This window comes from Phyllostomus hastatus, unplaced genomic scaffold (assembly GCF_019186645.2).
Source record: "Phyllostomus hastatus isolate PE091 unplaced genomic scaffold, TTU_PhHast_1.1 phas_contig_58, whole genome shotgun sequence".
Taxonomy (NCBI): Eukaryota; Metazoa; Chordata; class Mammalia; order Chiroptera; family Phyllostomidae; genus Phyllostomus; species Phyllostomus hastatus.
In genome coordinates, this window is record NW_025333916.1 from 22,763,676 (window position 1) to 22,786,976 (window position 23,301).

General features: G+C 35.5%; 1 protein-coding gene across 1 annotated transcript in view; it reads right to left on the minus strand.

The window, feature by feature from the left end:
- Window positions 1-378: 378 nt before the first annotated feature.
- FCHO2 (FCH and mu domain containing endocytic adaptor 2) overlaps window positions 379-23,301 on the minus strand; it is a 109,980-nt gene continuing 87,057 nt past the window's right edge. Inside the window, exons 19-26 of the mRNA XM_045847899.1 lie at window positions 19,335-19,464; window positions 15,833-15,944; window positions 12,276-12,431; window positions 11,777-11,909; window positions 8,603-8,802; window positions 7,809-7,873; window positions 3,015-3,179; window positions 379-2,743 (exon numbers count right to left, since the gene is read on the minus strand). Coding sequence (XP_045703855.1) covers window positions 2,721-2,743; window positions 3,015-3,179; window positions 7,809-7,873; window positions 8,603-8,802; window positions 11,777-11,909; window positions 12,276-12,431; window positions 15,833-15,944; window positions 19,335-19,464 — 984 coding nt within the window. The 3' untranslated portion in view covers window positions 379-2,720. The remainder of the gene's footprint in view (window positions 2,744-3,014; window positions 3,180-7,808; window positions 7,874-8,602; window positions 8,803-11,776; window positions 11,910-12,275; window positions 12,432-15,832; window positions 15,945-19,334; window positions 19,465-23,301) is intronic.

Here is a 23,301-nt window from a genome sequence, read left to right on the forward strand (position 1 = left end):
AATTAGGCCTTTTGGGCCAGAGATTAGTGTTGTGACTTTTGCTTCAAAAATGGGAAATGGATTTTGATAATCTGTTTTCTATTTAAGTTTAATGATAATGATTCTGATTTTTGCCTTGCTGAAAGGCCAGTGTAAAATAGTTTTATGTAACAAGGTTAAGTTTGAGTGCCAGAATAAAACCTGAAACAGTCGTGGCAAGGGCTGTTAATTTTAGATAATAATGCACAGGTCTGTATGCCTGGCCACTGATACAAAGCTCAAAACCAATCACTCCTTTTTTACCCAGCTGGTGATGTCCTAGCATCTATGACATGGCTGTTCCTGTCAATAAGAGTACAAAGTCACATACACTAACTGATAAATTATATATTACATGTTTATTAATGGTACAACTTTTATGTAAAATTTACATTTTATGAAAAAATCAAAAATATTTACAAAATTTTGTAAGATAGATTTGCATTGTTGTAATTACAACTCAAAGTAGTAAATAACAATTCTTAAAAACTCACATTTGTTAGAGTTCTGTGTTTACAAATTCTTGGTTAAAGAGACAGCTACAAAGTTTAATCACTATACATAAGCAAGAACCAGCTTGCTAAACACATTTCCCTTTGAAAATCTACTGGTCTTTTTTTTTTACAACATTAATGGGGTTTTAGATGAAAAACAAAAACCAAAGCAAAAACAAAAACAAAACACCTCCATAAACTCATATGGCTTCAAAATTGTAACCTGCACCCAATACAAATTTATGTACTGACACTTGGTATGAAGACTGTGGTAATTAAGAAAGTGCAGAAGTTTAACCACTTCACTAATTTGTACATTTTTAGGTAACACCTGATTAAAAACAAACATTGTAAGGATATTGATGTCTGAATTCCAGTAATAAAATATTAACTGATCAATAAAAGTCTGACTGCTGTGCAGTTACAGTTAAGATTTCAGTCAGGGACTGTAACTGGCATTTAAAAGAGCACAATGTAAGAGAATTTCTAATTTTGTTCACTATTTAGTCAAGATGACCATTTCAGCAAATTGTCTCCTGTATTACTTTAGTCAAATCTAAATTCAGATTTGGGCTAACACTGAATATATTAAAAAAGCGCATATTGCGTTACATATATTGCTAACAAGTAGATTTTCTGCTGTATTTAGTATAGCAACATGTTACATAAATGTCTAGTAGTAGGAGTTTTACTTTCTGTAAAGCTTAACAGAACAGTTAGTGGTTTTTATATAAATTATCATATATAACACAATTTATCACTTCTATGCAAAATGCAGGATAACTGGTATTTATCCTCATAAATAAAATTTCCATTTGTAGATTATGAAACCTTGTCCAAAATATTTAATTCCTTCAATTAATCAGTATTTGCTATAAAGTTAGGCTTTTTACTATTTAATTATTAGTTTAAGAAATGTTTAACTAACCCATCACTTTGAAAACAAATTGGTAATTTTTCCAAACACTGAAATGAAAACAAATGGCAGACTTCTCTAATGCCAGAACTAATCTTTTCTAAAATATGTTCCTCACAAAATACTACAAAATGCATGCTCACAACACATTCAATAAATAAATTTCCAATGATAAATGATAAAATTTCCAATGATAAAATACTAGTTACCAATTTACCATTATAATTTTTTAGAATTTAAGATTTACATACTTTTGATAAAGTTAAGGTCGAATAGCTGAAGGTTAATTTTCTCCCCCGTAAACGTAAGTCATTAGGTAGGTCTTTCTCTTTCTAGTGGCAACCGTGTTTCACGAAAGAAGTGAGCCAGGGTTCTTACGTATCAATTATCATTTAGTTATTCCGAATTCCCTTCTCAATTCCAGCCACAGTCATTTACAAAAACTGCAGTTATCCTGTAATATGCTTGACCACCACAAAACTCTGAATAGAAGATCCAGGCGGTGAGGAAAAAAGTGAGGCACGTTTATGAACACAAACTGGATAGGCACATTTCTGGTTTTTGTTATTGTTTTAAAAGGCACACATTATGCAATCCATATAAAAATAAATTAAATCTACAGCATTAATTCATCAAAACAATCACAACTTCTATAAAGTTAACTGCAGAAGTAAATTTCTGTCTTTTGCAAGCTTATTTTAAAATACATTGCACTTGAGGATTAAAAAATCATATAAAACACCATTTACAGTTATATGTTTATAAAAATCAAATGATAAATTTTTTGCATACAACTTGGACTCTGGTCTGATTACTTTATGGCACATAACTCAATTTGATTGAGTGTTCTAAATTAACATTATCCAAAATGTAGAATCCATTCAGTATCAAACTTACAAAATTTCAAAGCTATCTCTGACTCTAAAATTTTATGGAAAGCTAAATTACTTTGTGCTTGCTCTCCTGAAAGTTTAGGCTTGATATTACACTATAACCCCGTTCTTCAGAATAGATACTAAAGATAATTTAAAATTTCAGCCTATGAAAACTTTTTACTGACAATCTGAATCAATGTGCTTCCTGAATATTGCAGTTGATCATTTACAGCGTTGAAAACCATTTCAGTGCTATTTCTTTTGATGACTCACTTCGAAGGTGCAACTTAATATTTACAGTCAGCTTTCAAATGTGTCTAAGTTTTAAAGACATAACATAAGTTAGAATAGTGTTTGGAAAGAACAGATAATGCAGGTCTGTATCACTCCCTTGAGCCAACCACTTTGCTAGGTCCATCAACAATCCGCCAGGTATCGTCCTGAAAAACACCAAGTAGAGCTCTGCAATTATAACTTCAAATGAACTCAGAGGACATTTTCACTGTGGTTGAAGATACAGGACCCCAGTTCCCATCTGCTGTTTACATTATAATCAGATCACAGGTGTTCAGCTATAGTGACCATGGATATTCTTTCCCAGGCGCGTCTCTACCTGGCACCTTATTCCAAAGGTCAAAGAAAAAATGCCCATGCCTTTAGAACACAAATGTTTCTCATATACATGAAAAAGCATGAAATCTCCCAACTTACCAGTGGCAAACCGCTTCTTTACTAAGGAAAGTCTATAGCCAGTGCCTACAAGTTCAACATCCACTCCTGAGAGCGTGCTTCCTTCACTGAGAAACTGCACTGCAAGTGTTGTGGGTTTACTGGGCCCTTCTGAAAGATCAAATTTTGCTCTGAGGGACCCAGAACCTATAAGGAAAAAAAAATTTACACAGGGTAACATACATTTCATACAAAAAAAAATCAAATGAGCATGTAAGCTAAAACTATTATCAGTCCTATGCCAAATTCATGATCTGTACAGTAAACGAATCATGATCCTGTTTCTAAATCAGACTTTATTCAGTGAATCTAAATGTTTGTTAAGTAAATAATCTTAATTCATGCTTCTCTTTGATGTGAGACACTCGTACAAGTATCACAGGCATTTACTATGGTGATCCCCAAGTTGTATGTGCATGCGGAAAGTGAGTCAAGGGAGAAGTCGGTGAGGGCAGTCAAAGAGAAGCGCCAGGAGGAATGTGAGTAGGAATAAAATCAAAAGGAAACGAATGCTGTATGTTTTATCATGGGGGTGAAAGAGGGCAAAGGGAAAAGATGGCTAAGACCAGGAAGAGCTCTATCAACATTACTATTTTCTATTTACCTCTCTTTTTAAAAAATTTAACTGATCTAGCTCAGTTCCAGCGTGGCTCAGTTGGCTGGAGCATCATTCCATAAACCAAAAAGTCACAGGATGGATTCCCGGTCAGGACACACACCTAGCCCGTGGGTTCGGCCCCCAGTCAGGGTGCATGCAAAAGGCAGCCAATCGATGCTTCCCTCTCACATTGATGTTTCTCTCCCTCCCTCCCCATCTCTCTAACATCAATAAACACATTCTCAAGTGAGAATAAAAAATTTACTGGTTTAACATGCAAAATAGATATTGCAGAAGTGCTTTCTTTTTGATATAACCATTTATTCAACATACCTCATACTTAACAGCATGGCAGAAACAGTAAACCAAATAATTATGATGAAGATGACAAATACTGTAAAAAGAGTTCTCAGAAGCCATGGGACACAAAAGCATATAAAATGGTGGGGATGGGGGGGGTGACCGTGCGTATTTCAGGCAGAAGGAGCTACAGTTACAGAGATGGGAGACTGGGGAGAACATGATGCATTTCAAGGGAACTGCCTCTATACCTGAAGGGCTGGAGAATAGGAGCAGAGTGGCAGCAGGTGAGATGAGAATGGTAGCAAGGAACAAGCTCTACATCTCTTTACATGCCAAGATAAGAAATTACCATATGGAGACACCAAAGGTAAGGAAGATAAAAATATTTCAGATTAATATTTCTGAAGAGAGGAGAGGCGCAAGATGCATGGCATGGCAACCAATGTAAGTCAATGAAATAGTCTAGGGCTCTAGGTGACAGAAATAGGGGATATGAACTAGGCTATGGAAAAAAAGGAATGCATTTGATGTATATTTAGGCTCTGGAATCAAGAGGTGAGAAAGAAGGAGTTTACTAGGTTACTAGATATTCTAGTTGGGGAAAGTGAACAGAACTGCTACGTAGCAAGTGTGACATTCTATGAGTCCTTGCACATAAATTAAACATTATAGAGAAAACCTGGAAGAAGCTATCTTAGCACTGATCCACCCAATAGTACCATGTCAGTAGGGGAGAGGAATTGCTGCCTAATTCTTAACCACTAAGAGGGCTGTCTAAGCCCTCTTTAAACTTGTACAATTCTTTTTAAAAATATTTCATCAATTAAAAAATTTTTAAATATTATTTATTTATTCTTTATTTATCTATCTATTTATTTATTTATTTTTAGAGAGGGAAGGGAAGGAGAAAGACAGGGAGAGAAACATCAACGTGTGGTTACCCCTCACATGCCCCCAACTGGGGACCTGGCTCACAACCCAGGAATGTGCCTGGGAATCAAACTGGCAAGGCTTTGGTTCAAAGGCCTGCGCTCAATTCACTGAGCCACACCAGCCAGGTCTAAACTTGTATAATTCTTTATTTGCAATTCAATTCTGTGAAAGTTCCACCACAGCCCAAGAGCAGCCACCTTGGCAATCCTTAAACTTCAGAATTACTTCCTGTTCCTCTTCTGGGCATAAAGCCAGAATAGAAATAAATTTCTATTTTACAGTACTCTAATTTGGGAATTTCTTTTTAAACGCTGACCAACCAAATCAGAACCACATTTATACGACTTTTTCATTGCCTCACATAGACACCCTGATATCTGAATAGCAGAGGGGAACTATTAACATATCTGGTTAGAAATTCTGTATTTTATTTTTTAGAGAACAAATTCCCTTTTTGGTAAGTGATCACCATAGTACAGTTCCATATAATGGGAAAATATTATACATACTTTTATCCCTTGCTAACTGGTTTTAAGCCCTCAATTCAACTAGGATTTCTGGTCTACATTCAGTTTCAGCTTTAAGTTTCAGTTTCGTCCCCCCAAAAGCCATACACGTAGAGTAAAAGTCGGTCCCACTGACTACTTGAAAACAGATATCCTTTAAGTATCAAACAGCAACAAAGGAACTGCAGATTAGCTTGATTTCACAGCATGTGGTTCTCTAGTAAACATTGTATTTGACATGGCAGTCATAAATGAACAGGCAATATAGGTATGTTCCTGGTCCTTTATGCAGAAATATATATGAAAAAGACTACTAGCAATGTTTTTATGTTTTGATCACATTATGCTTAAAATATTCAAAACAGAAAAAAACTCAGAAAAACCAACTCAATAGGAAAAGCTATTGGAAATGAATTAGGTATTTAAAAGACGGCAGGGTAGTCCTGGCCAGTGTGGCTCAGTTGGTTGGAGCATTGTCCCGCAACCAAAAGGTTGCAGGTTTGATCCCAGTCCAGGCATGCCAGGGTGCATATAGGAGGCAACCAACTGATACTTCTCTCTCCCGCATCATTATTTCTCTCTCTCCCTTCCTCTCTCTGCAAAAAGCAATAAAAAAAAAGTCCTTGGGTGAGGATTAAAAAAAAAAACAGGGGAGAGTAATTCTCCTTTAAGAGAAAATGCTAAGAATTAATGCTAAAGATTTGACTGTCCTGGGAATTATATTCTGAATTGAGTTAGGGGAGATACTAGGAGTGATGAGCCAGCAACGACTTTTCCTTTGCTTTGAGAACACAGATGCAGACTTGATGAGAGGAGGCAATTAACTTTCATCTCCTTAAAAAAATTATAGAATTGAAGGCCATTTATGGTTAGTTTTAATAAAAGGAAATTATCAGGAAAGGCTTTCTTAGGAAAATGAAGTAGAAAGAAGGTATTTTAAAAAATGTATTGGGTGACATTGGTTAGTAACACTGAATCTGAAGTATACAATTCTGTAAAACATCATCTGTACACTGCACTGTGTGCTTATCACCCAGTCTAGTCTCCTCCTGTCACCATATATTTGACCCCCTTTATCCTCTTCGTCCTGCTTCCACCTCTGGTAACCATCATACTAATTGTCTGTGTCTGTGAGTTTGTTTTGTTTGTTCACTTGTCACACTTTGTTTTATATCTCACATGAGTGAAATCATATGGTTCTTGTCCTTTTCTGACTTATTTTCACTGAGCATGATACTCTTAAGATCCATCTACGTTGTCCCAAATGGCAGTGTTTCATCCTTTTTTATGGTTGAGTAGTATTCTGTTGTTTGTATGTATGTATGTACCACATCTTTTTAAAACAAATCCAATCATCCACTGAAGGACACTCAGGCTGCTTCCGTATCTTCGTTACCTTGAATGATGCGGCAGTGAATATATGGGCACACATGTGTATCTTTACAAATGTTTTCAAACTTTTGGGGTACATACCCAGAAAAAGGCTTGCTGGGTCATATGGCAGCTCTATTAAGTTTTTGAGGAACCTCCACACTGTTCTCCACAGTGGCTGTACCAGTCCGCCTTCCCACCGGCAGTGTGTGAGCGTTCCATTTCCTCCGCATCCTCTCCAACGCTCGCTGTTTCTTGGCTGGTTGGTATTGGCCTCTAACAGGTGTGCAGTGGTATTTCACTGTGCTCGTGATTTGAATTTCCCTTAAAGCTAGTGAAACTGAACATCTTCTCATTTATCTGTTGGACATTTGCATGTTTTCTTGGAAGTGTCTGTTCAGCTCCTCTGTTCATTTTTTAATTGGAATGATTGGGTTTTAGTTGATGAGTTATTTGAATACTTTATGTATATTGGATATCAGCCTCTTAACAAAGGTATTGTTTGCAAATATCTTCTCCCACTCAGTTGGCTGCCTTTTTGTTTTGTTGATTTCTTCTGAAGTGTAAAAACTTTAGTTTCATGTCCCATTCATTTATTTTGTCTTACGTCACAAGGGGGCTTTTTAAAGTCTGAAAGCTTCTACATGATTTCTGGGAGGCCAGGAGGACTCCCTTATCGGTGAGCAAAAGAGTGTGTTAAATCACTTTCAATGATTAAGTTATTAAGTTACCTAGCTGGAATTATGTTCTGCTTCTTTAAATTTACTTTATTAGGCATTTTCTCTTAATGTTAGCATGTGAACATAAGAAACTTTTACTTAATATTTATAAAGTTACAGCAAAACAAATTCTTTTTCTTATAGAGAAAGCATACTCAATATAGAGGGGGGAAACTGCATTCTGAATCTCAACTGGTCCACTCTTTTTTAAGGTATTAACTTCCACCTAGTGGTCAATTCTAGAAGTGAAGGCACGAAATTCCAGGAGAAAACTTTCCATAGACATGCCTTCAAAGGTCCATTTTCAGTGAACTCACATTTTAAAAACCAGCAAGCATACACTTACCTCCATTTTCGGATTTTTCTGAAATGCCAGACAGTTTCCAGAAGGCCCTCATCTGTTCTGCATTCCTGTAACACAAATTCTCAGATTAAATGGCTAGTATTATATACCTTATATATGGACGGCCCTCAATAAATAAATGCATTTTAAATATTTCACTAGAACTATAGTACTAAATTTACTTTCAGTAGTATCACCTGGTGATTATAAAATACAGTGTTATATCTTTCTCAAATAATGGAATTTGTACCAATTTATGTAATTCTTCTCACTTCTCTCAGAGAAAGGAAAATTAAATGTGTAGGTGGCTCAATTCCTTTATTACTCAAGAAAAACACACTTTCATTAAATGGTGAAGTAAATATTAAGACTGCTTAGAGTCCATACTAATAATAGAGAGGACAAGAGAGGTAGCTAAGAAATGAAAGTAACTAATACTACTTAACACTAATCAGATAGGTATTCCTATACATATGCCAGATGTTATATTAAACCCTTAAAATAATTATTATAATCTTTATTTTTTAAAATAAAAACAAAGACATTTAAAGAGGCTAAGTAATTTGCCTAAGGGTAAAGTTGTGTTGAAGCATTCAAGTCTGATGATAGCAAAATTAATTTATTTTGCATTGAGGCTAATGCGGCTTGTCTAGTAAAATGAACATGTTTTTTACAGCATGGTTTCTATGAGAAAATGCACTAAGACTTTTCAAACGTACACAACTTTCATAACTGAGGCTCTAAAAGTTGAAGGTTAACACAAATTCAGTAGGAATTCAGAAATCTGCTTAATTTACCATATTGCAGGGGGAAGGGACTGCATATTTGTGACTCCACCATCCACTGGTACCACCACTTGTATGTTAGAAAGCACACTTGGTGCCACCATAGCCTCTGGGTTGTACTTATAATCCACTCGAAGATCTGTGGTGCTAGCACTACATTTCCAGTATGTTGCAAGATTTAGAGGGGTGGACTGAATACCATTTGATGATACCTTGAAAGAGAAAATAAACAATTATTTGACCTGAAAAGTAAAGAAGTTATGTTCGTGACATGCACACTTGAACACAGGAGTTCACAGAATCAAAAATAAATGAGGGAGCTGTCTGTTGCTAGGGTAAAACAGGAAGTAGTAGGAACCACTCCCAAAGTTTGGACCTGGAATTACCTACATCAAAATTTTCCTGGTGTTTGTTTAAAAATGCACATTCTCCTGGCTCTAAATGCAGAAAGTTTGATTCAACAACTTAGGCACAGAGGCCAGAAATCAGCTATGTTATCAAGTGATTCCTATTTATGCATGTAATGTCTGAAAACCTTTCAACATAGAATTCTAAGATTTTTTATGAATTATGAGAATTTAGATTTAGCCCTGGCTGGCTAGCTCAGTTGGTTAGAGCGTCATCCCGGTAAGCCAAGGCTGTGGGTTTGATCCCTGGTGAGGGCACATATGAGAATCAACCAGTGAATACATAAATATAAATAAGTACAACAACAAAATCAATGTTTCTCTCTCTCTCTAAAATTAGGATTTAGATTTAAAACAGAAAAAAATGGGTGAGCTATCATGAAGTTCTACAGGCCTGGAATTAGAATACTTGCAACTTCAAATGTCTGATTTTAATCGCATGGCCCATAGTAAATGTTACAATTTTAATTCTTCAGTTCCTTGCTCAAATGATTCCTTTTCAATGATCACCCTGTCTGAATTTACATGAAAAATGCAACTTTTTATACTTTACTTTACACACCTTTCCCATACCACTTATTTTCTAACACATAATACTATTTACTTCTTATCTTACTATCTCCCCATCCAACTGCCAGCAATTAGCAAGCACTGAATTACAAATGTTCGTTGCATGAGTGATAAATGAATACTTGGAATAAACTTTAAGCCAACTTAAGTGGCAGCAGCACTTTTTTACTCCTTAAGTATTTCCTAGAAACAGAAGCCATTTTAGATGAGATCGGGTACGTTCAGGGTGGTATGGCCATAGTTGAAACATAAGCCATTTTAACAAAATTACCCTACTAAAAATTCAAATACAGAAGTATATGCAATAGGAAATTTATCCCTTGGCATTCTTACTCCTCACTGTTAGCATAATAGTACATATCCTTCCAGATTTTTTAGGCATATGCAAACCTGAAGTTGTCTCATTCTTTTTAATGGTTGTAATTCATTTAACCCATCTTTCCTTAGGTGGTTTCCAAGCAAGGCCGCAGTGAATATTCTTTGTAACTTATCTCCCCAACATTTCCCCCCTAAAAAACAGATTCCTGGAAGTGGAGCTGTTGAATTAAAGGTTACATTTTTCAACCCCGTCTGGTGTGGCTCAGTGGATTGAGCCTGCGAACCAAAGGGTCACCAGTTCAATTACCAGTCAGGGCACATGCCTGGGATTCAGGCCAGATCCCCAGTTGGGGGTGCACGAGAGGCAACCGCACACTGATGTTTCTCTTCCTGTCTTTCTCTTTCTCCCTTCCCCTCTAAAAATAAATAAAACCTTTTAAAAAGTTACATTTTTCAACAATCTAACAGAATTGCCTTCTAAGATATTCTATTAATTTGTACTCCTATTATCAAATGGTCACAATTCTTTTATTTTTTTTAAAGCCAGTCAAACTGAGTAGTGGGGGGGTTGTATTCCAAATAATAATAATAATAATAATGAATTATTATTTTCAATAATTCAGTGATGAATTATTGAAAAATTCATCACTTCCCCACTGCCTTGAAATGTTACTCTGTCATATAAACAATTTTCCATTTATTCTTAAATCTGTTTCTAGATATTCTATTTTTCCCCCATTCACCTGGCCATGTACTTTTGTGCCAGTTGCAAACTATTTTAAATAATGTCACCTTATAATAATTTTCCCATTAAAACTAAAACATTGCTCCACCATTTAAAACATCTCTTAACTTATTCTAAACTTTATTCTTCCAGAGAACTTAAAAATGACTGTTAGGTCTCCAAACACAAATACGTAAACACTTGTACTGGGTTTCTGATCAGTATTAAGTTTATAAATTAATTTAGAAATAGCTAAACGTTTTTACACAACTTGAATCTTCCTGTGAATGAATAAAGTATTCTTTCCTAACTATATTCAAGTCAGTAAAGACAAAAACATTGACCGGCTGCCTTTTTGAACCTGCTGGGACCGGGAATCGTAGGCACCTGGACTGAGTATCAAACCCGCTACCTTTCAGTTGTGGGACAACACTCTAACCAAGTCACACTGGTCAGGGTGAAAGCTATTAATTTTTGTATTAATTTCATTAAAAAGATATTTAATTATTTTTAGAGAGGGAAAGGAGGGAGAAAGAGAGGGAGAGAAACATAGATTGGTTGCTTCTCATGTGCCCCAACCAAGGACTGGGCCCACAACCCAGACATGTACCCTGACTAGGAACTGAACCTGTAACTTCTCACTGTGCAGGACGACGCTTCGGAGCCATGCCATTCAGGGCTGTATTAATTTTTAAACTGACCACTTCACTAAATTCTTCTATATCAAGTAGTTTTCCAGTTGATTTTCTTGAGTTTTCCAGAAATATAATACAATTATTAATTATAGGTATTATTATTTTATTCTCTTGTCTAACTGAGCTAACACATGCGGAAAATCTTATATGCTAACAGAAATAATGGTTGTCTTTGCCATTCCTGACTCTGATTGCTTCAGGTGTTGTAAGACTGATGCTGCTGGTCTTTTCAGGTTAAGGACGCATGCATGTATTTATACTTACTCAATATTTTAATACAAAATAGATGGTTGATTTGATCAAACTGGTAAAATCTCCATAGGCTTATTAATAGATTTTCTGATTTTGAAATATCCTTGGCATTCCTGAAATGAACCTCACTTGGCCATGACATACTATTCATCCAATGATGTGTAATATTCTCTTTATTAGTATTTTAAATTTAGGATTTCTTCAAAGATAGGACACTTACCTGATACTTTAATACATCTACGTTATAATAAGAAGCAGTTGGATTTTGCTCTGATAGTTTCTTGAGGTAGACAGTAACAGCTTGCATGTTCATCCAAAAATCTTTTGTGTTCGAGTCACACTGTGATGGGTCACTGCATGTGTAAGAAATGGGTTTGTTACTTTATTTGACTTATCTTTACCCTTTGCCTCTGTGCAATAATTTGGTGATCTGGGAAAAACTAGTAGAAAGGAACCAAAAGGTGGGATGAGGGAAGCCTAAAGTTAGGGGATAAAGAATAAATCGTAGAAGTTTGCCTGAGAGATGAGCAGATGGGCAGTAGAGAAAAATTTAACGATGTGGTAATTACTTCTACCACCAAACACAAAACAAAGACAGCAGAAGGCTGTTCAATCAAAAAAATAATTTTGGTATTGTTTTCAAATTAAATGATTAGTGTTCAAAAAGAAAAAAAAATTCTTCAAGAGAAGTTTCACCTTCAAAAGAAAAGTACACAAACCTGAACACAAGCTGTGCATTTGGAAGAATTTGCTCTAGTCTGCTGATATTTTTCACCCTGAAGCACAGCACAGCTGGAGACGGATTGCTAGTGAAGACTTTAATAATTCCACTTGGAAATGATATTGTCATGTCACCAGTGATCTTCACAATACACCTGAAAATTGGGGATTTTGACATTTTTAAACAGTTTAAGTAAGATGCTTTCATTTCCATTTAAAGCATATTTGATTTAGAAAGGACTTTATGTAATTATGAATAAAACTTTTTTCAGTTTAATTGTTTAAAAAATATTCCTATGAAATGGCATACTAAACACAAACACAGGAACACTGGTGACATCTCCCAACTTGTTGACCGAAACCACCCCAGCTGTCCCCTAGGTAACCCTGACCCCTAAACTCCACAGAGCACTGGGCCTCGGGGTGGCATTAGTGGTACATGTACTCCTTGGTCCTCATTGCCTGTCCCAACTCTGTATTCCCTCTTTCTTCCTAAAAACCACCAGCTTCTTTTTAAACTCATACCACCGAGCTAACTATACTTGCTAGCCCATCCCTTTCAAGTCATCTTCAACACTCTCTTTTATTTTCTGAACATTGTAGCTCCTGGCCCATTGTTAAGAGTAGTGGTACAGAAACAGACCATCATAATTTGTTAGTGATTTCAATATCCACTCAGTTAATCCTTTCAATATTTTGGTCCCTTTGTTTGTTAGCACCTCACCCTAATGACCCTACCTTCCAGCCTGCCTCAGCTACGCTGCAGCCACTCCGTAATCTCAATCACCACTTACCTCATTACCACTTCCTTTTCTTCCAACTCCTTCAGTCTAGTACTGCATTTCCAACACTTCTCCAACCTTGTTAAAACCTCCACAATTTGGTATGCCTACCACCTTTTTCACTGATCTTCACTCATTCCTTCCTACCTTGGAATTTCCTGGTCCACTATTACACACACTCATGTGCATAGGCCTTCCCTCACTCCTCTTCCACTGGATTACATTTGCTTGGCAAAACAGTCTTGGCTAAATTTAGCTCTTCATCTATAGAGCTGAACATGACTACAGAAAAACATAATCATACAGCCAAATCATACTTCCCTCTAACCTACTAATGCAGGTTAGTAGCAATGTTCCCTTCCCCTACTAACAGCCACTTTACTTTACATTTTACTGAAGAAATAAAACCAGAGAAGAACCTTCCCATACTGTCACTACAGAACTCCTAATCCAACTGACTCTGTATCTGTATGTTTTGCTTTCCCTCCTGTTTCAACTGATGATCAATCTATGCACCAAAGGACAATCTATCACTTCTGCACTGAAATACCTCTCCTCCTCTTACATACCAAAGGACTTCACTCTTGCAATTGTCCCCAATCTTTCCTGAAGGTTCAATTTTTCCCATAAATACTGGATCTTTCCCATTAGCATACAGTCATGCTAAAATGCATATAATCTTTAAAAAAAAACACTAAAACCAATAAAAACCTCCTCTGATTCTATCATCTCTAATACTACCCCATTTTTCTGCTTCCACTAAGAGCAAAACATCCTGAAAGACCTGTCTACATTTGCTCTCTCCAAATATAGTTGCCTATTATTTGCATCATGTCCTGCTCCTGAACTTCCTCTGAACAGGATGTCATCTCCACCACTCTACTAAAATTGCTCTTGTGAAGGTCAACAATGACCTCCAAACTGTCAATGGTCCATGTTTCTTGACCTGTTAGTGGCATCAGATATAGCTTCACGAACCTTCTTTCATGAAAGGGTTTATTCACTTTGTTTCTGGGACACTGGTCTACTGGTTCTCTCCTCACCTCTCTTGTTGCATGCTATCTCAAACACCTTTGCTGGATCATTCTCATCTTCCTGTTGTCTTAACACTGGAGGAAACTGGGACTTAGTTCTCATCAGATAGCTTCTCTACTCTCTAAGGCTCCCAGCTTTCAGTATTATACACAGACTAATGACAACCACTGTATTTTTTGGTCTATAAGACACACGTAGGTTTCAGAGTAGAAAAAAAAAAATAGGAGGCTCCTGCCTCCTGTGACCCTGCACCACTGCTGTGTCCCCGGCCCCACAGCAAGCTAGGTAAGCTACAGTCGGGCTGTAAGAGGCACCCTCATTTTCCTCCCAAATTTGGGAGTATGTGTCTTATAGTCCAAAAAATATGGCAGATATTTTATTTCTAAACTGAATCTATGCCCTGAACTCCAGAATCATGCATTCAATGATCAATCAGTATCTCCGCTGAGTTGTCTTAGTAAGCACTTCAAACTTAGCAGTCTACCCATTCACTAAATCTTTACAACTCTATTTTCAAAACATATTCAGAATCTTATTACCATTTACCATCTCATCTGCTAATACCCACAGAGAAGCCACCATCGTGTCTGACCTAGAGTTCTGTGGTTAACTCTCTGCATCTAGCTTAGCTCCTTCCAGAGTTTATTCTCTATACAGCAGCCACAGTGCCACTTCAAAACCACAAGTAACCTCATCACTCCTCTGCTCAAAAGCCTCCACTGGCTTTCCACCTCACTCAAAAAATAAACCCAAACTCCTTATGGTCCATGATGCCCAACCTGAATTAGTCCCTCTATGGGACTCACTTTGACTACTCTCCTCCTTGCTTTCGTCCACTCAGTAGCATGGTTCTCCTTGCTATTTCTTAAATACGCCAAGCATGCTTCTACCTCAGTCCCTTATACTCAATGGAATGCTCTCCTCTCAGCTGTATGACTTACTCCTCAATGTCTTTCAAACATCTGTTTAAAAAGGTTTCTTTAATCATTCTATCTAGAACAGTAGCCCTCCATTGTAATTCTCCATCTCCTTACCCTGGTTTATTTTCCTTCATAGCATATATCAATACCCCCAACTTTTCATTATTCATTCCATGTACATTCAGTCATCAAATATTTGAGCGCTTACTATGTGTGAGACTGTTTTAAGTGCTGAGGATACTTTAGTAAACAAAGTTCTTCTCTCCTGAGCTCACATTACCGTGAGAGAAAACTAATAATCCAGGAAACTTTCTCTCATGATAATGTAAACTTACAACAGTCTTACACATAGTAGGCGCTCAAATATTTGAAGAATGAATGTAGATTGAGTGAATAATGTTGCATGAAAAGTAGGGGTTAAATCAATCCTGCAAGACTTTCAGCTATTAAACATGCATTCTAGGTCTCTCTTGCAAATGTCAGATTTTTACAAAACATATACATTAGGTCAAGCTTCAGAGTTCTATCCCCACCTAAAACATCTTCCTGCTTTACAGATGTGTCATATGGATCATAAAGCCTGGGCAAGAATATAAATAAAATGGGGTGAAAATCCAGTTTATTTATATCAGTTTATTATGTACTGGTGATTACTGTGATTTTTTTTTAATTTGAAAGACAATCCTGAATTGACTATATCTGATAGCAAAAAGCAGGTAAATTCTAACCTATTCAGAATCAAACATAATTCTTAAAATTTACCACCAAGCCTCTCCACCCCTCCAACACATACACATATTTGTATTTTTAAAAACTAACTTGGTAGGATCTGCTCCTTTAAAGTAGGCATTAACAGATTCTGTAAGGGCGACTGCCACAGGTAAGGTGTCCTGATTTCCAAGGCTGACAGGGCTGGGACCTCGTGACACACCTAGAGTACATACAATTCATTTGTTAAATCCTACTGAAAAACATGTATTAAATATCAAGACAGGTATAGTCACAATGTTAGTTTGCCACAAATAACTCCGTTACTGATTTCAATGATGCCCCCCAAGTAAAATCTGGAGCCTAAAATAATACAAAGGACCAAAAAAATCAGAAAAATGCCACAATGACTTTTTCTTTTCAATGTAATGACACAAAAGGGTTGGGTTAAGGAATGTCAAGGAAAAAGCCCTTCACCTGAGAAGCTAAAATTATTAAACTATGGCGTCAAAATCAGATACTAAATTCTTTCAAGTTCTACCAATTGCAAGCATCAGGGCATTGAACTGGATTTTTCTATTTGTCATACATAATTCTCTTTTAACCTCTTCTTTCTCTAATACCTGTATTATAATCCCATATTATCTTGTCTTGATAAATGTAACTACTAACATTATTTTTTATAACACTGCTTATATAAAGTTCACTCAGATACCTTTAAAGTAAAGTCATAATAAAGCATAGTCTTCTAAAAGCATAATAAAATGCAAACAAAGTTTATGCATGTGTTCAAGTTTTTTTGTTAATGTAAAGTAAGTATCTGGTTTATCTCATAAAAGAAAAATCCCTCAAAATTGTTTGCTGCCTTTCCTTTTTTCCACAAATATCCCTTTCCCATTTATGCCTTCATTTAATATATAATGTGATGAAATTTATAAAAATAAGTCAATAAAAGTTATAATTATTCATTCTTATTTAAAAAATGAGTAACCTAGGTCAACATACAGCTCTGAAATTTGAATGTATGCTTTTGTTTATATAAACATGCACAATGTTCATGGCCATCAGATATTTTTATTTCAGAGGTGATTACCTATAGTGACAGACTGAGTTACTTCTGTTATACTTAGAGATTAATTCTGACACAACTCAGTACTGGCTTTCTCTGTCTCACAACTAAACCTGAGATCCTACAAACAGAAAGAAAGACCTTTTGTTAGTTTTGGAGACCAGGAAGATTTTGTGGTATTTGACAATTTGAAGGAATTTTGACTTAGAAAGTTCTTTACAGTTAGAAAAATAGCTCAGTAATTACAAATACATGGGAACAAGAACTGCTACTTCTACACCACTGGGAAAAGTAATCCCACAACCAAACAAGACAACTTAAAATTTTAGGTGGAAATTAAAAACCCAGTAAATTTTAGGTGAAAATTAAAAACCCAATAATACAAAATTTCATTCACAAAATCATAATAGTTATTTACTAGCCACTAGTATGTGCCAGACACTTTGCTAAGGAGGCGTGAAGAAAAAGGTGCCTTAACTGACAATATTCTGCTTCTTTTATAATCACTTTTTTTCTCATTCCAATAGCTTCTGAGTTAATGCTTATTGGTATTTCTCAATGTTGAGAGAAGAGCAGAGAGATGGAATATAATGCAAAAATATTGTGTTTTTATAGTTGGGGATCTGATGCTTTATTCTATATAGCAACTGTACATAATTAGTACAAAATTGAGACAGTTAAACCTTAGAGTTAATCTTGATTTCTGAGACACCACACATTGCTGGAAAAGGAAAATTTAGATAACAAAGTATTTTAGATACACTTTAGGATCATTAGTTAACACATATATTTGCTTTTGATAAATACCTTGTGAAGTCTCACAGTGCTTTTCAATTTCAGAGAGTGTCCCAATCAAATTATCATCTTCTATCATATTTAAATAAAACAAAATATTGCAGGAAAAAATACTTTCAAGAAACAACAGAGTCAAAAATTTACATGTAAACAAAGAGCTGAATAAGCATCACAGCAAAGAAAAAGAATCTTTTAGGTAGATTTAAAGAACCTTCGTTGTACAAAATCCACACATATCCCGCCTTCATCATCAGAGGCACCGATTTGTGGTTCTATTGCCCACAGTGACTCAAACTAAAAACTTATGTACCAACTTAATCAAAATTAAAGTTTCCATCACAAACAGAAAACCTTCTGAATAATCTAGAGAAAATGAAAAAGGACTAAAGCTAATTTTTGTTTAGACCACCTGGCCTGATTTCTAATAGGACCCATCTATGTATTTTATGACTAAAATGTAAATTCTGCAGGAAAAAAATGAACAAAAACCACTATACAAAAAAATATGAATAAATCGCTGTTACAGAAAACAAAAAGACAAATTTATTAGATATATTGTGTTTACATAAACTTAAAAGATGGGGAAAATGTTATGCTCACAAAGGTATATAAAATAAGATGGTAACATCGTGTTTGAACATTTAGAAATAGTCATTTTTTAATCTCATTTTAGCCTATACTACTTAATCCATTTTTACAAAGGCCACAGACACAAGATACATTTCCTCTCTGTGAGTTCTGACAAATCAAGTTAGATAATAATTAAATCAACTTACTTTGGCTGTGATTCTCAAATTTAGCATGCATCAGAATTACTTGGAAGGCCTGTTCAAGGACTGCTGGCCCTACTCCCAGTGTTTCTGATTTAAAAGGTTCTATTTCTAGTAGGTTTCCAGGTGATGCAGACAGATGCTGCAGGCCCAAGGACCACACTTGGAGCACTACTGAATTATGTTCAGTTAGTACACATCAGTGATGTGCATTATCAAGGATAAATCCATCACTACTTAGAAGCAGAGGCAATGGGGACGGTCAAAATTTTGGTAAGTTGTTGCTCTCAAAACACAGCTGCTTTGTTTAAGTGGCTTTTTGCTTTATCATACTAACAGTGGGTGAGAAAGGTACTGTAATAAGAATTTACAGGAAAAACTGGATAAAGGTGATGATGGAAAAATCTCTTGAGCAAAATTTAGATGTAATACTGAAGCTGTTCAGTGAGGTTTAGGTTTATATAGCTATGCCCTAATATCTTTTAAATTTTTGTGATTTAAATTCTTGTAGAAAAAAATAATTCACTACAAGCATAAAACCCCCTTTTCCATTGAATCAATTGTTTTTCAAATATGAACTTTCTTAAGAATGCAAGTATCAGTGCACAGCAGAAAGGGCTGCATTATATTTTGCCTTCAACTACAGTATTTACATTGGTCAGTTCATTAATTTGATGCATTCTCTTTTTTTTTTCAACTACAGTTTATATTCAATATTATTTTTATTAGTTTTGGGTAAATTTGATGTATTCTTAACAGTGCTAAACATGGTTAAAATTCTACTTAGATAATATGAATTGAATAAGAAAAGGAAAATGTGCCTACTTTGATAATGCCAGATGTTTGCGGAAACCCAAATTTCTAATGTTAAATTCATCACTAGCCCATTAAACAAACAACAACAAAAACAAAAAATAAACCCCAGTCTGATCGTGCTTTGGATGCTAACTTGCACATGTAATTGACAATAATTCCTTACCTACTGTTGGAGTATTGGCAGCACTTAATGAAGCAGATGATGAGATAGAGGAAGAACTTTCTGCCCGAGCTAAAGGAGCAGCAGGAGGTGGGCTGGTGTTGGAAGTTACAGGTGGGCTGAATGGCCTGGGCTTAAAAACAAAAAGTTATTTATCAAAATGGTAAAACAATTCCTCCTTTATCAGAAAAAGGTTACTAGGTATCAAATAAGTTTTACTTTAATATACTAAACCAAATTTATTTATGTGAGTTTCTTATACCTCAAAATTAGAGATGCCACAGGTCAAATAATTTTTGAGAAAATATGAAAAGTTTAAGATAATGCTCTCAAGAAAATCTTTGTACATAAATAATTTCCTGTGTATCAAAAAGTATGCTTAGGATAGATTCTCAAAAGTTAAATGATTAATTTAAGTAGTATGAAGGCTTTCCACACTTACTGCCAAACTGCTTCCCAAAAGGGTTATTGACTTTACTGCTTAAAAACACAAGAAAATATTTCTTTGCCAGCAATGAATGGGGAAAAAATAATTTTAACTTTTAGCCAATTTGATAGATAAAAATAACATAGGCATTTTCCCTTGTATAAGTTGTGTGTATTAGCTTTGTGTGATTTAGTTTTGGGAGAACATAATATTACCTGAACTTTTACTAACCCTTTACTTTATTTGCTACAAATATTTTCTCCCTAAATACTGCTTGCCTTTTACTTTTGGTGTTTACAAATTTCCACATTTTCATAAGAAAATTTTAATTTTACTGTCTTCCCACTTTTCTAATTTAACATAAAAACAAATATAAATTCTTTCCTTCCAAATTCCTAATTGTTCCAATAATACATTAACAATACTTCTTGAGGTATTTCACTTTTTAAAATAAGGCATATTTGGCTTACTTAAAAATAACCTTTTCCTGTTTATAAAAGAATTAAATAAATACAGTATTTACTTAGTGCCTACTATGTACTGGGCTATGGGTTAAATACTAGATCCAAAGCAGTGGATGAAATATTATTCCTGTCCTCAGTTGAGGGACTTGAAAAACAAAAGGCAAAACAAACCCTATAAACATTCACATGCTAAAATTAGTCAATTCTTCACTGTATAAATATAAATTTACAGATGTAAACTTATTAAAATTAGAAAGTACTGCCCAAAGTGTTTTATAATTGGTAAACTCCCAACCCCACTTAACTATTTTTAAACTTAGTTCCAAAAAATGGCTTTTTGATGACTCATTATAAGCAATAGGTTGAAAAACTACAGCAAGGTTTAAAAATGCAATTATGTATGTGAACAGATCAATTGGGGTAGTGCAAGATATGAGGCCAAATAAACAGTAAATTCAACAGTTGATTTGAAAGTAACAAGTTTAGAAAAAGTCTTGAAATCAACTACTGTGGGGGACATTTATCCTGTGACAACATGGCCTCATGACCAATGTAATGTGGCTGCATTTTTACAACCTACAATTTAGAATGTGCCTTTTATAATTTTTTAGGAAAAGGCAACAACAGCTTTTTTCTCAAGTGTTTTTTTCTTATTTTAGAACATCACTGTCTAGTACTGCAGCCACTAGCACTATGAAATGTGGCAAGTCCAAATTTGAGATGAGCTGTAACTACAAAATACAGTGACTTTTGAAGACTTAGCACACACACATGAAAATAATGTAAACAGTCAATAGTCTTCATAGTTATGTTAAATTGATATTTGTATATATGAAGTAAATATTTATCATTTTTACTTATTTATGTGGCTATGAGAGCATTTAAAATTATGTATGTCACCTGCATTTTATTTCTGTTGCACAGTGCTGCTTCAAAACAGTGTTTCTCAAACATTAGTATGCATCAGCATCACCTGGAGGGCTTGTTAAACCACAACTGCTGGACCACCCCCCACTCCCCAGACCTTCTCATTTGTGTCTGGGGTGAAGCCAGAGAAAGTGAATTTCTACCAAGTTCCCAAGAGAAGTTAATATTGCCGGTCTTGGAACCACACTTTGAAGACCACTGCTCTAGATCATGGAGAAGTTCTCTGTAGGGGTGTGGAGAAGGTGTGGTTATAGACCTCCGATGAAAGTGCATATAAAAGCATGCAAGGAAAAGGGCACTCCAACGTGCAGCTGGAGAGAATTCAAATCAGCATAACCTTTCTGGTGGGCAATAATAGAGTAATAATCATCAAGAACCTTAAAAATGTGCATACCATTTAGTTCATGGATTTCACACTTTTAAAATTTTACTAAGGAAATAATGTCTGCAAAAACACAAACATAAGGATATTCATTAAAACACTTTATAATGGAAGCCTGGAAATAAACTAAATGTCAAATAAATGTCTAAAAATGTTTGTAAATTTAATGCTGGCAACAGAGCAGAAGATAGAGCATTTCTACTAAGCAGCCAATTCCACTGGTACTCCCTGAAGCAAGCCCGCAGAGTGTGGTCTCTAGAAGGCTCTCAAGGCCTGGGCAGAAAGTGAAGGGTGAGAAGAAGGGTTCAACTATAAAAGTCCCCCTTATTTAACAGACTTAACAACATAAAATTATTTGACAAAGAATTCTACCAATTTAAAGAAGTTTGAAAACTATGAAATAATTCATGATACAGAAAGACACTGCCAAAATACTTTCAAGTGAAGAACAAATAAAAAATAAGACAAGATCTTTTATTTAAAAAATATACACATACCATTCACAGTAACTAACTTTTTGAGCAAGTATTTTCACTTGACAATGGGGAAAAAAGTAGATATACAATCTGAGTACGCAAAACAGAGTTTATCACTGTATTATTTGTTACTGTATTATTTACTACATGAACAACTGTAAACCTGCTTTACTCTGCCCTGAACTTATTTAAGTATCACAACAACCTATTATCATTATACCCATAAGGAAACAGATTCCAAATAAAAAACCTACCTAATGTTGCTCAGGTAATTATTGGCTAGTGAACTTGTGCTTTTAACAACTATATTTTATTACCTCTGAATAAATAAGTACTTATGCATTCAAAAAATAATGAGCCCTGGCTCGAGTTGGTTAGAGCATTGTCCCGTACACCAAAAGGTTGCAGGTTCAATCCCTGGTCAGGGCACATCTGGGAGGCAGCCAATGTTTCTCGCTCTCAAATCAATAAACATATCCTTGGGAGAGGATTAAAAAATAATAATAATAATGAAAGGATATATAAAAATGTCAATAGTGGTTAATCTTTGAGTGGTAAAATATAGAAGTTTTTATGTTTTCCTTATTTTTCAAATTTTACAGTATAATCATGCACTGTTTTTTTAAAGATTTTATTTATTTATTTTTAGAGAGAGGGGTAGGGAAGGAGAAAGAAGGGAGAGAAACATAAGTGTCTGGTTGCCTCTCACGCATCCCCTACTAGAGACTTGGCCCACAACCCAGGCATGTGCCCTAGACTGGGAATCAAACCAGCGACCCTTTGGTTTGCAGGCCTGCACTCAATACAATGAGCTACACCAGCTAGGGCCATGCACTGCTTTTGTAATCTGGTAAACACCCATGTTATTAAGATAGAATAATTTCTATAAGACTTAAAAAATAACCATCTCCTTTGCAGCTCGTGTTTAGTCTTTAATTTCACTTCCATTAAGCCTGTTCATTCGGATAAGATATAAAAGAAAGATGTCACCATGTCAACACTTGATGCTCAAGCTTTTTTGTTTAGTCATGAAGCATTTTCTAACTATGTACACCATATGACAGGTATTATGCAAAGCAGTAAGGATATGAAATTGGCCATGGGATAGTCCCACGTGGGTCCCCTTTCTGGGTGTAAGGGGAACACCCACAAAGAAAGTATGGCTGGTGAGGAGAAGGGAAGAGGAGTAAAATGTGATTTGTGCACTAAGAGATATATAAACAAAGTATATGGGTATAAGAATGATTAAATCCACTGGGGGAGGAGTAATGATCAAATAGGGCCTTACCTACAT